This window comes from Sus scrofa, chromosome 1 (assembly GCF_000003025.6).
Source record: "Sus scrofa isolate TJ Tabasco breed Duroc chromosome 1, Sscrofa11.1, whole genome shotgun sequence".
In the NCBI taxonomy this organism is placed as follows: domain Eukaryota; kingdom Metazoa; phylum Chordata; class Mammalia; order Artiodactyla; family Suidae; genus Sus; species Sus scrofa.
The window spans coordinates 219,757,654-219,771,224 of NC_010443.5; the positions used below are offsets into that span (position 1 = coordinate 219,757,654).

A 13,571-nucleotide genomic window follows, 5' to 3' on the forward strand; every position below is an offset into this window, starting at 1 on the left:
TAGTGTTAAGATCATCTGCCAATTCTGTCCTGGATGTTTCTTGGCCTTTTGGCTGCCTAGTATTTGCAACCCTTTCAAGTGATTAGAAATTTCATCCCCTAATGAGTCCTGGTGGGAAGTGGCAGGTCATCTCCTATTAAAGAAACTGAAAATGCCAGCCTCCCTTGCAGCTAAGGCAGTGGCACAAGCTCCACCAATGGGGCACATTCACTGAGGCTCTGAGTCAGGACCTAGAGGGAAGCGAGGCCAGCAGGCATACTGGTGGGAAGGCAGACCCCAGTGGCTGGGGTGCCAGTGCAGTGGTAATGGCCATGCAAAGCTCCTCTCTACTCCCAGGGCCATCATGTCCTCACTCGCCAGGTGGAGCATACACTTAGGTAATATATAATTGAAATAATAGCACAGCCTGCAATCAGGTCCTCCAGTCCTCCAGAGATCTGATGACTCACCCATGATCCTATTTATATGTCCCCTTCTTTCTTACATCAGGTGGAGTCGATTTTTGTCATTTCCAAATAAGAACCTCCAACCCCTAAATATCCCCCCTCCAGATAAGGATGACTGCCAAGTCACGGTTTCAGAGAGAATAATGGGGAAAAAAACGAGGTACGGTAACTTGTGTCACCTCATTTTGGCTGCTATGGCTTCTGCAGAAACAATGGCATTTATCCAAATCCAAACTACCAGGTACCTGCCCAACCATGGGGGCCTGTGATAAAGCAAAAGGCTCTGCTCATTGGAAGCCTGGTAAATCGACCAAGTCAGAGCTGAAGTTCCTTGTTAGACTCTCAATGAAAAACAGCTTGCTCGGAAAATTAAGGGAATAAATGAAATTGCAGAGGCTGTGTTTAACCTACTTCAGAGAACACATTACTCCTAAAAATGGAGTAATCCTATGCAAATGAATGCTACTGATTATAGGGTGACTGTAGTTCTAAGAGCAGACCCCCAGGCGAGACGTTTGTTTGGAAAGGCTGGTTGTGTGAGTAGTTCACATTATCTATTTTCTTACAAGTAATAAAATTCAACATTTAGACAATTCATTAATTCCAAAGAATTTTCCACAGATTATTCTTATTTGGAGTTAAAAATGATAGGAAAAGCAGAACACTGTAGATTATCTTCTATATTTTGTAGGAAATGACCCCCCTACCAAAAAAATTGGTTCTTTCCCCCTTCTATCCCAACAAAGCACTATCAGAATAAGAAATAATACTTTAGGAATTATCCACAAAAATAACCTTAAAAAAAAAAAAGAGAAAAGGCTTACTCCAGACTTTCTTTTCCATTTGTGGGTGCTGAAACAATGGTCATGAACACTGTGACTTTGAATGTCAAGGTGATAGCTTCTTCCTCATTGATGTAGAAGGTCATGTATAGGTTCAGGTGGTATCATAGGAAATCTACCATCTGCTACCATCTCCCTTGGAAAAATCCAATTCCTTTATCTTGAACTATTATCCATAGCTTATTTCATTGCTTATGTCATACCTCAAAGAAAACTGGGGATCTCTATAGCTGGAGTTTGAACTTCAGCAAAAATACTGAATGAGCACAGCAGAATGTAATCAGAACATTATTTCAAAACAAACTGGGCAACATTTGCTCACTTTGCCCACTTCAAATATAGCACCCGCATGTGTTAAGAATTTTTTGAAAAAGTATTATGCCACAGGCCCAAGGTCAGTGGCTAATTTTCCCAGGAAATAATATGAGATAATATGAGATAAGAGAGCTATCACACTCCCACATGAAATCTCTCCCTGTGTGCTTGTTAATTACAGACTGACTCAAGGCATGCTTAGGTTAGGCTGGGCTTTGAGAAATTAGAGTTGTTTCTAAGTGTTCGAATATACAGCATTCCTCCCCCAACACAGCCCACTGAGCGTTGCTTACCCATGAGACATTTATCCCGATCCTTTCTTCCCGCATGATGAATTACAGCGGTTAAGTAACATTTATTGTTCAAGAGAATTCTGCATGGAATAGTGGTTTCAACCTTTTTCTTGCAACCAGACTTTTCACATTCACAATACGTCTCTTGTGCCCAGTGCTTCTAGAACAGGAAGAGGCAATCCTCCACCGACCCCAATCCTCCAGGTTTATCAGAATTTGTGAGAGAAGTCAGTCGGAAACAAACTCCCCTCCCATTCTGCTCTGAGGGGTGGGGGGGTAGGGGGCATGCCTGCTTGTGTGAACAACTGTCAGAGAACTTGGAATTTTCAGAGGGCAAAAAAAAAAAAAAAAAATCCAATCAATCGATCATTGTAGTCTTGGAATTCAGGAGAATACTGGACATCTTAGGCAATAAAATTTTAAAATACGCTAATAAGGGAGTTCCCACTGTGGCTCAGTGGGTTACGAACCTGACTAGTATCCATGAGGATTTGAGGATATGGGTTAGATCCCTGGTCTCACTCAATGGGTTAAGGATCCGGCATTGCCATGAGGTACAGTGTAGGTCACAGACACACCTCAGATCTAACGTTGCTGTTGCTGTGGTGTAGGCCAGCAGCTGCAGCTCCAATTCGACCCCTAGCCTGGGAACTTCCATATGTTGCAGGTGTGGCCCTAAAAAGCAAAAGTAAACAAATAACCCCCCCCAAAACACTACATTGTACTCTTTCAAAAGGGAATTGCATGACATGAATTATATCTCAGTAAAGACATTATTTTAAAAAACATGCTGATGAATCTACAAATAGAAGCTATAGGGTTAAGCCTATAGCAAATGTCAAAAAATAGTTACCCAAACACATAAATTGTTTGGCTTATGGAGTTATGAAATATCAAATTGGCAGTAAACAAAGGAAACTGGCTCGTATTTTATGCCTCTGTATCATTTACAGGGAGAATGTAATTATAGAATCACTTAAGATTCTTAAACATTCTGTATATTCATAAACACATGCTTATATGTGCACGAAAAATTCTGGAATGGTACACAAGAAATTTAATATCGGCTGATTGGCAGTCTGAGACAGAAGATTATTTTTCAGTGTATCCCTTTTAGACTATTCTAATTTTCTACTATGGTAATGTAGTGCTATGTTTACTTAAAAGTGAAGAGCGGAGTAAAAATAAAATTAGTATACACAGAGAATGGTGCAGCAAGAAATGGCAGGGCTTCATTCAGCAGAGCATGGTAGAAACGTAGAAACAGGAATGGCTGGAAATCCTTACCTCTCCATCTGGACCCAGGGCAGACTCTCCTCCCTCTGCATTCTCCTCAGCTTTCTGCAAAACAATGTCAAGTGTTAGCTGTGAACCAAGGAGAGGGGGATAGGAAGGACCTCATGGTGTGTGACAGCATTTCATCACTACTTATCATCATCCAACAAAGCTTAAGTATTAGTGCCTTTTATTTGTGCTTTTCTTCACCTAGACAGAGTGCATTTTTTCTTTTTCTTTTTCTTTTTTTTTTTTTTTTTTTTTTTGGTCTTTCTAGGGCTGAAAATGTGGCATATGGAGGTTACCAGGCCAGGAGTCAAATCAGAGCTGTAGCTGCTGGCCTACACCAGAGCCACAGCAATGGAGGATCCCAACGTCTGCGACCTACATCATAGCTCATGGCAATGCCGGATCCTTAACCCACTGAGCAAGGCCAGGGATCATACCCTCGTCCTCATGGATGATAGTCAGGTTCATTAACCACTGAGCAACGAGAGGAACTCCCAGAGTGCATATTTTATTGGCAACTGGCAGCAGAGGGCTACTGAAAGCGAGGTGTGACTCTGGGCTGGCCTCCTAGAGATGAGTGGACTGTGTCTTCTAGGACCCAAAGAACTTAGGTTGTGGCAGCATCAAGGCAGAGGTCAGAATTTGCAATGTCTTTATGTTTGGCACTACCAAGAAAAATCCTACATAATCTACTCAACTTCCCCATTCCCTTAGCAAATTTTCTAAAAATGCCCACTAAAGAATGAACTCTGGGAGTTCCCATTGTGGCCCAACAGGTTAAGAATCTGACTAGTATCCATGAGGTTGCAGGTTCAACCCCTAGCCTTGCTCAGTGGGTCAGCGATCCGCTGTTGCCCTGAGCTGTGGTGCAGGCTGCAGATATGGCTCAGATCCCACTATGCTGTGGCTGTGGTGTAGGCCAGCAGCTGTAGTTCAGATTCAACCCCTAGACTAGGAACCTCCATATGCTGCAGGTGTGGCCCTGAAAGGATTAAAAAAAAAAAAGAAAGAAAAGAATAAACTGTGGGGCTTCCCTGGTGGCCTAGTGGTTAAGGATTTGGTGTTGTCTCTGCTATGGCTCAGGTCACCGCTGCTTAGTGTGAGTTCTGCCCCTGGCCGGGGAATATCCACATGCTGCGAGCACAGTAAAAAAAAAAAAAAAAAAAAAAAAAAAAAAAAAAAAGAAGCATGAACTCTGAACCGCTCTTGGGTCATAAAAATACAAAATTCTGTGACTTCTCTGAATATTTTTCATTTTACTTAATTGGCTTTCATAATATATACTGTTTCCAAAGTGGGTACGTGAGGAAATTTGATGCAGGCACTATGATCTCATGAAAAATTCCGTCATCCTCCATTTCTTAAATATTCCAATATCTTAGCCCATTAAGCTCTATGTGCCTCAAAGTCAGCCTAAATGAAAAGCTAGGATTATGTCACATTTTGAACATATCTGAGAGAGCTTCATCTGCAATAAACACAAAATAGTCTAAAACTTCTTACATGTATAACAACTTCTCTGACAAGTGAAATCTTTAATATCACCTTTACAGAAATCTTATTTTAAAGTTATTCTGTGTAGTGTGGTGAGGGAAAAAAAAAAACTTTAGTCATTTTCTTTATCAAGACATTTAAGAAAATGAGTTTTCCTCCCCTGGGCCCTTTAGTTAATTAAAAATATACATAATGATACAGAATCAATATTAAGTCCACTTTGTTTACTTAAGGCATTGATTGTACAATGCATTTTTGCTTCTCATGAAAATAACACAATTGCCACTTGACAAAACAGCTTTTATAGAAAATGGTGAGTGTTGATAATCCAGCCTTTTGTCCATAGTGAAGAAGGGCCGTTTCCCTAAATGTTTGAAATTTTTGAAGTTCTTTTATTATTTTCTTACCAAAAAAATCCATGGATATATGTATGCCAGAGCACAAGGCATAATGTAGAGCTTCTACTTAAGAGGAGGAAATGAAATGCCCCCTTTGGTTATGATTTCCCAAGAATTTAATTTTCTATTTATGCCACCCAAAGTGAAAATACTTATAAGCTCAAAAAGAATGACTAGCATCAAAAAGCACCAGGCCCTATGTCTAGGTTAGGGATACAGAAATCAACAGCAGAAAGGCTCAGAAAAGGAACTGTCCCTTTTACCAGCCGCCCTGAAGATTCCATTTTTGGAATTCTCAGGAACTACACTCAGGCAACTCTTTTAATTAATGGGAGAAAGTCAATTAATCCCACCATTCTTTCCATACAAATCAGAAATAAGCTACAAATTTGGCCAACAAAGAAAATCAAACGAGACAATGAATAAGCCAATTTCTAATATCTAGCTAGTAGAACTGGATCATCATTTCAATGAATAGTTCATTAAAAGGTCTGAAGGACCATAAAAAATAGAATAAAAAATATTCTAAAGAATACTCTTCGATGAAAATGCTATAGAATAGCTAGAGTGTTATCTCAAAACTGCCTCATAATCAGGCCCTTTCCTTACTTAAAACCCTCTAAACTAATTTTTACAATCCCATAGCTTCTCAAATTTAAAACTTGAGAGGCAATGTAATACCAGATTTAAGAAACTTGGTTCTGGAATTAGACGAACTACATTTGAATCCCAGCTCTGTCACTACGTGCAAGAGAACTTAGCTACGTGATCTTGAGCCCACCTTCTCTGTGTCTTGGTTCCCTCTGCTGTAAAATAGGGACCATAACAGCGCCTACCTCATCTGGCTGCTGCTGGACTGGATCACTATTTCAACCTGTACAATCCAATGTTAAAAGTAATATACACTGTGCCTGTCAATTTCCACAATGTGAAAGAATCAATGATAGTCCCAAGGCTATTATTCTTTTACAACTATATACAATTGGCTATAGCACTCTCTGAAAACTGCTTCATAAGGTCACAAAGACAGGGATTTCTGTCTGCTTTGTTCACTCCTGTATTCTCACACCTTCAAGGGGTCCTGGCACTTAAATGGCACTAAATAAACATTTGATGAATGAATGAATGAGTGAAAGCACCAAGGACAATGCTTTCCACACAACATACATTCCATGAATTATCATTATTGTGATTAGGCACCAATATATTTGCAAGTCATAAAAGAGTTAAGAACACACGCGCACAATTTCTCCCAGACTGGCACTCCATGAGATTTCCCTTGCATGCCCTGTACTTAAAACCTGTTCAGCTATGTTATTATATGTGGTGGAAGCCAGATGGCAGTCTCCTCTATGGCAAGAGAGGTCAAGTTCTCCCATCATGCTTTGAATCCCTTCAGTTTGGAGATGCTGTTGGTATGCTTTCATAAATCCACATTCTCACATCTAATTGGTGCTTAACACTCTAGTCCTCTCCCCAACAAAAAATAAAAATAAAAAATAAAAAACCCTTGCATTTTTAATATTCAGGAATAACTCCAAGAGTTCTCTTGTGGCTCAGTGGGTTAAGGATCTGGCTTTGTCACTACAGCAGCTTGGGCCGCTGCTATGGCATGGGTTCAACCCCTGGCTCAGGAACTTCTATATGCCACAGGTACAGCAAAAAAAAAAAAAAAAAGAACTCTGAACAGATTGTGACTGTGGTGCTACCACTGGAGGTCACCTTGGACAGAGTCTGAGCACCTGGTGAAATGCCCTGGTGCTAATGTGGGATCTGCTGCCTAAGGACACATCATATACAGTGAATCCGTAGTGTGTGACTACAAATACATCCTGACAGTGTCACTGGCTGATGTCTGAGCTTGTTTCCATTGATTAAAACAAAAACCAGGAGTTCCCGTTGTGCCTAGTGGTAACGAGCCCAACTAGTGTCCATGAGGACGAGGGTTCGATCCCTGGTCCCACTTAGTGGGGTAAGGATCTGGTGTTGCCATGAGCTGTGGTGTAGGTCACAGACATGGCTCGGGTTCGATCCCTGGTCCCACTTAGTGGGGTAAGGATCTGGTGTTGCCATGAGCTGTGGTGTAGGTCACAGACATGGCTCGGATCCCGAGTTGCTGTGGGTGTGGCATAGGGTAGCAACTAAAGCTCCAGCCCCTGGCCTGGGAACTTCCATGTGCCACAAGTGCGGCCCTAAAAAGACAAACGACAACAACAAAAAAACCAAACCCACTGCAGTTCATCCATGAATCAAGACTAAAAAAACTTTGCACTGGCTTCTCCCTACTTTTGAGAAGTTGGGAGACAACTGGCTTCCTGATTTCCAAGGCCAAAGTCAAGTCAACCTTCCTTTTAGGAATGTTCATGAACAAAGCTATGTGCACAGCTACCCATCTTCCTTCCAGAGATTATATAAAATAATTAATGAAGGGGTGAGGAGGGAAAAGAATTCCCAAATATGCAAATCCCATGGAAGCTGAACACTAGAAAATGGGCTTCAATGAGGTGCTTCATGTAGATCACAACACAGGCCACAAACAGCCTCACTTTGTAAAGAAACAGTTTTGCACCAAAATATTTTACAATCGGTATTGTCAAGTGAACACATTTTATCCCCAGCAGTGTTGTTATAATACGGCGAAACACCACTCAAATGTGCTGGCATCTTAAAGACTCATTCTGCTTTCAGAGAAACCTAAGATTTACAGAAATCACTTAGCTTATTTTTACTGCCACTTAAGAGGACCTTTGAGCATTAACATAGGTGATCAGGCAATAAAAAATAGCCAAGAATATCAAATTAACAGGCAATTGCTTGTTACTTAGGTTGTGCCTTCCAGAGAAAACCAATTCTAACATTTTGACTCAAGTAACTGGTCCATCCAATTAAGCAGGACTTCAATCCAAACTTCTGGTTTCTCCCATTTTGACAATGAACTTATCAAATAAATCTAGTCATCATGCATTGTGTTCACCTACCATTATAATAGTCACCTACACTCAAATGCCCAGAACTGCCTTAGAACTTTTCTTTCGCCTACAAAAATCAACTTGTAGAGGAAAACTGCAATAAATTAATCATCTTTGGGGAAAAGAGATGAAAGAATTGAGAAGGGTTGGAGAGTAACTTGAATTTCAAACATGTGTCTCAACATTACTACTTTGCATTGGATGCTCTTTTCACTGAAAATTATATCAAGAGGCTTTTCTAATTGATGGATATCTAAACGAAAAATAAAAACAACATTTTCTATCACTCTATTGATAAACACACTATGCCAGAAAGATTTACCCTCCAAAATATCACAGACTTGAGATTGATTTATAACAGTGTTTGATGAGAAAGAAAACAAAGTAAGTTTCGGAAAGAAAACCAAGACCATGATGAAAAAGAGCTCCGGAACAGGTGGGGAAGGGGTAGGCATAGATTCTCTAATTATGTTTTCATTAGTATGATGGGTTTCCAAGAAATGTCTCAATAAATAATAAGGGTATAGTTCTGCTAGTATACACCTCATTGAAAGATCAGGAAGAGTGAATCAGTTATTTATTTTTGGCCTTAAGTCAATAGTTGAGCAAGCTGAACTCCTGAAATGACCTGACTTCTAAGCTGTAGGTTTGGGGTCAGGGGGTTGGAGTGGGCTCCCACACACACAACTTAAGGAAAAACACACCCTAAATCTCTGCAAGAAATACCTCATTATCACTAGGAGCCATTGGATATTGGAAGCCACGTAATTAGAAAATTCTCTTTGTAGGAGCTGAGGAGGGACAGGTAGGCAGTGTCTGCCAAATATGATAAATCCTCATTTCCCACTGCAGGTCTCAGCAGCCGAGGGACCTGTCATTATCCTAAATTATATGCTACCTAGTAACATCTACTTGATCCTCAACTAGAAAAAAATGGTGTCCATTTATTTTCTCAACATTGCAGAGAATATACAATAAAGGCGGAAAAGATTTTCTTTTCAAAAAAAGATATAACCCTTTTCAATCATCATGATCTACATTTATACCAAAAAAATCATTTGATAAAATAACTAATATTTAACTGAGCACTTATTATGTCCTACAAAGCATTCTAAGTGCTTTGGATAAACTTTCCTACATAATCCTTACAACAAATCTAGGATGTAGCTACATTCCCATCACCTTCTTACGGGATCAAGTAACAGACCTCTTAATAAAATATCCTACAAAGGAATAAAATCTAACCAGTATTATATGTTTTCTTACGCAGTTATGAATTTAAAAGATTGCGTACAAATGCGATTTACGCAGCGCTCTAATTTCATGAGTTAACATGGTCAATCCTACTTGAACACACCCCCATTTCAACCCAGAGTCCCCCAGGAGAAACATCTACTCTCAAGGCAGAGGACAAAGACCTCTGGGTCATGCTTAACGCACATAACAGCAGATTCATCCTGTCACACTGTAGAGACTGCTGTCATGTAATTAGATATTTCAATACTTGAAAAATTACCCCTCCTCTAACACTTAAGTAGATACATAGAGTTTACTTCTTTTTCTTCCACTTCGAGGGCATTAATGGAAGGCCCAGCTGAGAAGGAGAAGTTGCAGAGTGATTTATAAATGCATGCTTCATAGCAGCAGCTCTAATGGTGAGAAGAGAAAACCAAGCCAAGGTCATGAGAGGTTAAAGGAAACCCACTCCATTATTCACTAACACCAAGTAAACACAATCAACTCCCCAAGAAAGAAAAACACTGTCTCTGTCACACTGGTGCAGTTCTTAAAAAAATTATGTACTAGTTTAACACAAAATAAAAAGTTACCCTTCTCCAATTAAATTACAAATGTTCACCTTGGTCATCTTTAATGCACAGTTCTTCCAGTTGCCTGATTCTCAACTGTCCTACAAGTGCTGCCACCAGCTCAATGCTATTAGTTCACTGGGAAAAGAAGCCTTTCTCAAAACAAAGATTTAGTATGCCTTAGTTAAAACAAAACAAAACAAAAAAACCCAGCAGATAGGTACAGCATGGTATTCACTTCAGCGGGAAATGCTGAGAAGGACAGCATAGAATTTTGCAGCATCTGCTTGCAGCTTCCCTCCTCTACAGAGAAGCTGGAACAAGCAACTCTCAATCATTCACTCTAATGGAGGGGAGAAGAACTGCAGATAATCCAAAGTGTCAGATAATCAGCTTTTGAAAGCATCCATTTTCTTTGCACTTGAATTAAGGTACATCTGGAATTCAGTAACTCACTTTGAACTAAGTCCTAAAACCTCAGGAGACAGTTTTCAGGAAGGACTATGAAGGAGCCTAGTTTCTTTTGTTCTTCTTTGCCCCACTTCTCCCAGCAAGATGGCCCGGGAAGGAAATACAGCCTGATATCCTTGGTCCTGCTAAGGGCAGAGTGGGCAAAGATGCTAGGCATCCTGAGCACATGCCAGGGAAGAGAGGGCTGATGATAAAGTCATAAATCTGCACATTCCATCATGTGAGATCATCAGTGGGAGATGCCCAAAGATAGTCACCAGGCCGACCGGAGTCACTTGGGTACCTATTATTCATTTGCCAGGAAATCAGGCTCCAGTTAGAACACCTGCCTTCCTTCACCACATTCATTACAGTTTATAAGTATATACTCGGGTGCATATTTAATTAATATCCCCCTCTCTCTCTCTGTCTCTCTCTCTCTGGTTAAATTAAGAGGGCAAGAATGACTGACCTTACCATTGCACTCCCTCTCCCCCAGCATGTAGCACACTGCCTAGATCATAGTAAGCGTTCAGCTAATATTTGCTGAGCAAATGCATAAAATAGAAAAAAATAAGTGCTACTAGCAAACCTGAAAGCAAGAGTTAGGAGGTAGAGAGCCAACCTATTGATGACACAGAGCTGAAAAATACTGTGACAGGTTCCCCGCTCTGCACAGATCAACACAAAAATAAAGGTGTAATCACTGACATGCAATTACGTATCTTTGCTTATGATGATGTAATCTAATACAATGGCTAGAATCCATTAATTAAAAGCCAGAAGCTCAAATCTGGGCCATTAACTTTTAATCACAAAGAAATGCAGAATATGAACATTAGTGCTACAAATAGTAATAGTGACCTTTTTGTGACAGCCTCCGCAAAATACACCTGGATTAGGAAAAACTAAAACTGCCATTTCATGGGGTCCACTTATAGGATACTATATGGTATCAGGCATTCTTCATGTAGGCAATTCTGAAAACTCGGTAATGTCTTTTTAAGTCAGAAATTGGGAACTGGGATTTTGCAACGTCTGTAATGACACCTTGACAAGAAAATGAGGTGTTCCTCACTAACAAAATGTTGAAATGGTGACCCTGAGTCATCCTTCAGTCACCTTCACAATAAGGGCAACTATCTTAAACTAAAGAAATCAGGCACGGAAGGCACCTTCTCAATCATTTATTCCTCCTCCTTAATTATGAATCAGGTATGAGAATCCAGGAGCCATGAAATTAATTATTTTTTTGAAAAACATTTTATTCAATTATTCGGCCCAGAGAAGAAATGATTAAATGCTACCAATCCTCAGTCTTCCCAATTCTAAGGAAGACTTCCTGTTGCTGTTTGGACCTGGGGACAATCAGAAATGACCATGGAAACAAACTATCCACCGAGACATTGCCAGCCTACTTAAGCTTCAAAGAGGTTCTATATTCATAGGTCTACACAGGGAAGCAGGTTCTACTTGAATTGAGATATAGTATCTGCAGAGCAGAGATTCTAAAGCTTCACTTCTCATAATAATTAGGATTATTGTACCTCAGACTATTTACTATTTTCTGTAATTACCTAAAACCCTGACTCCAGGGCAACTGAGCTGAATGAACAATCTTGGCATTACTGTTTGTTCAAAGAAAGAGGCTTAAATATGTTCTAAAGCTATCTTGCACATCTTCTTCCAGCAACATTCAATCTCTACATTGCATTTTCATCTTCTTTTTCATTACAGTTTCTTAATCAACAGTCTCCTTTCTCACTGGCACTGCACTTGAGCAAACACTTCTCTGTGCCGATGTTTTTCCTTTTCTTACTGACCATGTGTACTGAATTTTTGAATACTGTGTAAAGCGGTGGAAATATGACCCACATATACATTCTGACTATGATACCCCCATCTCCAATATGTTGATGAGGATACCTCATCAGCACTTTCATGCCCATTTATATCAGCAATGTTTGCAATACAATCTTCTAAGTCTCCCATTAACGGAGTAAGGGATACTTATTAAAGACCAAGCCATGCCTTAAACTGGTCCACGATCACACATCCCCAATTCAGCCGCAACCCCTCAGATGCTTGCCTTCTTCCTCCGCCTCCTCTTCTTCTTCTCTTTGGCTGCCTGGGCTTGCTTGTGCTCCCAAACCAGGTTGGTCAAGTTGGCCACATACTCATCAGTCTGCTGCAAAAGGTAAGCTAAACGCCTATCTTTCTTTTGATCAATCAGTTTTCTGTAGCCTTCTTCATCTTCAGCCTATTAAGGAAAGAAGAGCATGATCAGAGCATAACAAAATTTTGTAGGCAATGCCTTCTCCCATGCACCCCTCCCTTTGACAGTCTGAACTTTGGTGGTAAGCATGGCAACGGAAGGATCCAGCTGCCAGAGTTCTTGCACCCTCTCTAGGAGCATGGAAAGAGTCTAGGACTGGATGCCAACATCCCTGGATACCAGTTCAGGGCAAGGTAGCTTTTTTTTTTTTTTTTTTTTTTTTTTTGCTTTTTAGGGCCACACCCTTGGCATATGGAAGTTCCCAGGCTAGGGGTCGAATCAGAGCTATGGCTGCAGGCCTATGCCACAGCCACAGCCACAGCAACATGGGATCTGAGCCACATCTGCGACCTACACCACAGCTCATGGCAACACTGGATCCTTAACCCACTGAGAGAGGCCAGAGATCGAACCCACATCCTCATGGATCCTAGTTGGGTTCGTTAACCACTGAGCCACAAAGGGAGCTCGTGATCAAGCATCTTAAGCCAACTCTTTGTTCTTCTGTGTTTCTTTACCTGCACATAAAGTGTTAAAATTTAACGATTCACCATCTGAAGCCTGTCCTTTGTATTATGGAAATTTCCAAATATAATCAAAAACAGAGAAAATAACATAATTTCTCAGAGAACCAACACTAAGCAACAAAAATTAACTCATGATGACTCTGGTTTCATTGCTATCCTTCTCCCACCCTCTCACTGCAATCCCAAACTGGGCTGTCCTAAGCAAATTCCAGACATAATCTTTCATTCGTAAGTATTTTGATAAGTATTTCCAGGGGAACGAATTGAACAGGCTTTGCACAAATAATTTCTTTTTGTTTGTTTGTTTTCGTCTTTTGTCTTTTTAGAGCCGCACCTACAAGTATATGGAGGTTCCCAGGCTAGGGGTCAAATAGGAGCTGTGGCCTCTGGCCTTCGTCACAGCCACGGCAATGCGGGATCCCAGCTGTGTCTGTGACTTAAACCAAAGTTTATGGCAACGCCAGATCTTT

At 40.5% G+C, this 13,571-nt stretch overlaps 1 protein-coding gene across 12 annotated transcripts in view; it reads right to left on the bottom strand.

The window, feature by feature from the left end:
- SMARCA2 (SWI/SNF related, matrix associated, actin dependent regulator of chromatin, subfamily a, member 2) overlaps nt 1–13,571 on the bottom strand; it is a 190,666-nt gene that overhangs the window by 132,881 nt on the left and 44,214 nt on the right. For all 12 annotated transcript variants that reach the window (XM_021064291.1, XM_021064340.1, XM_021064313.1 and 9 more), the window contains 2 exons: nt 12,389–12,559; nt 3,184–3,237 (listed from right to left, as the gene is read on the bottom strand). In XM_021064291.1, the coding sequence (XP_020919950.1) occupies nt 3,184–3,237; nt 12,389–12,559 (225 nt within the window). The remainder of the gene's footprint in view (nt 1–3,183; nt 3,238–12,388; nt 12,560–13,571) is intronic.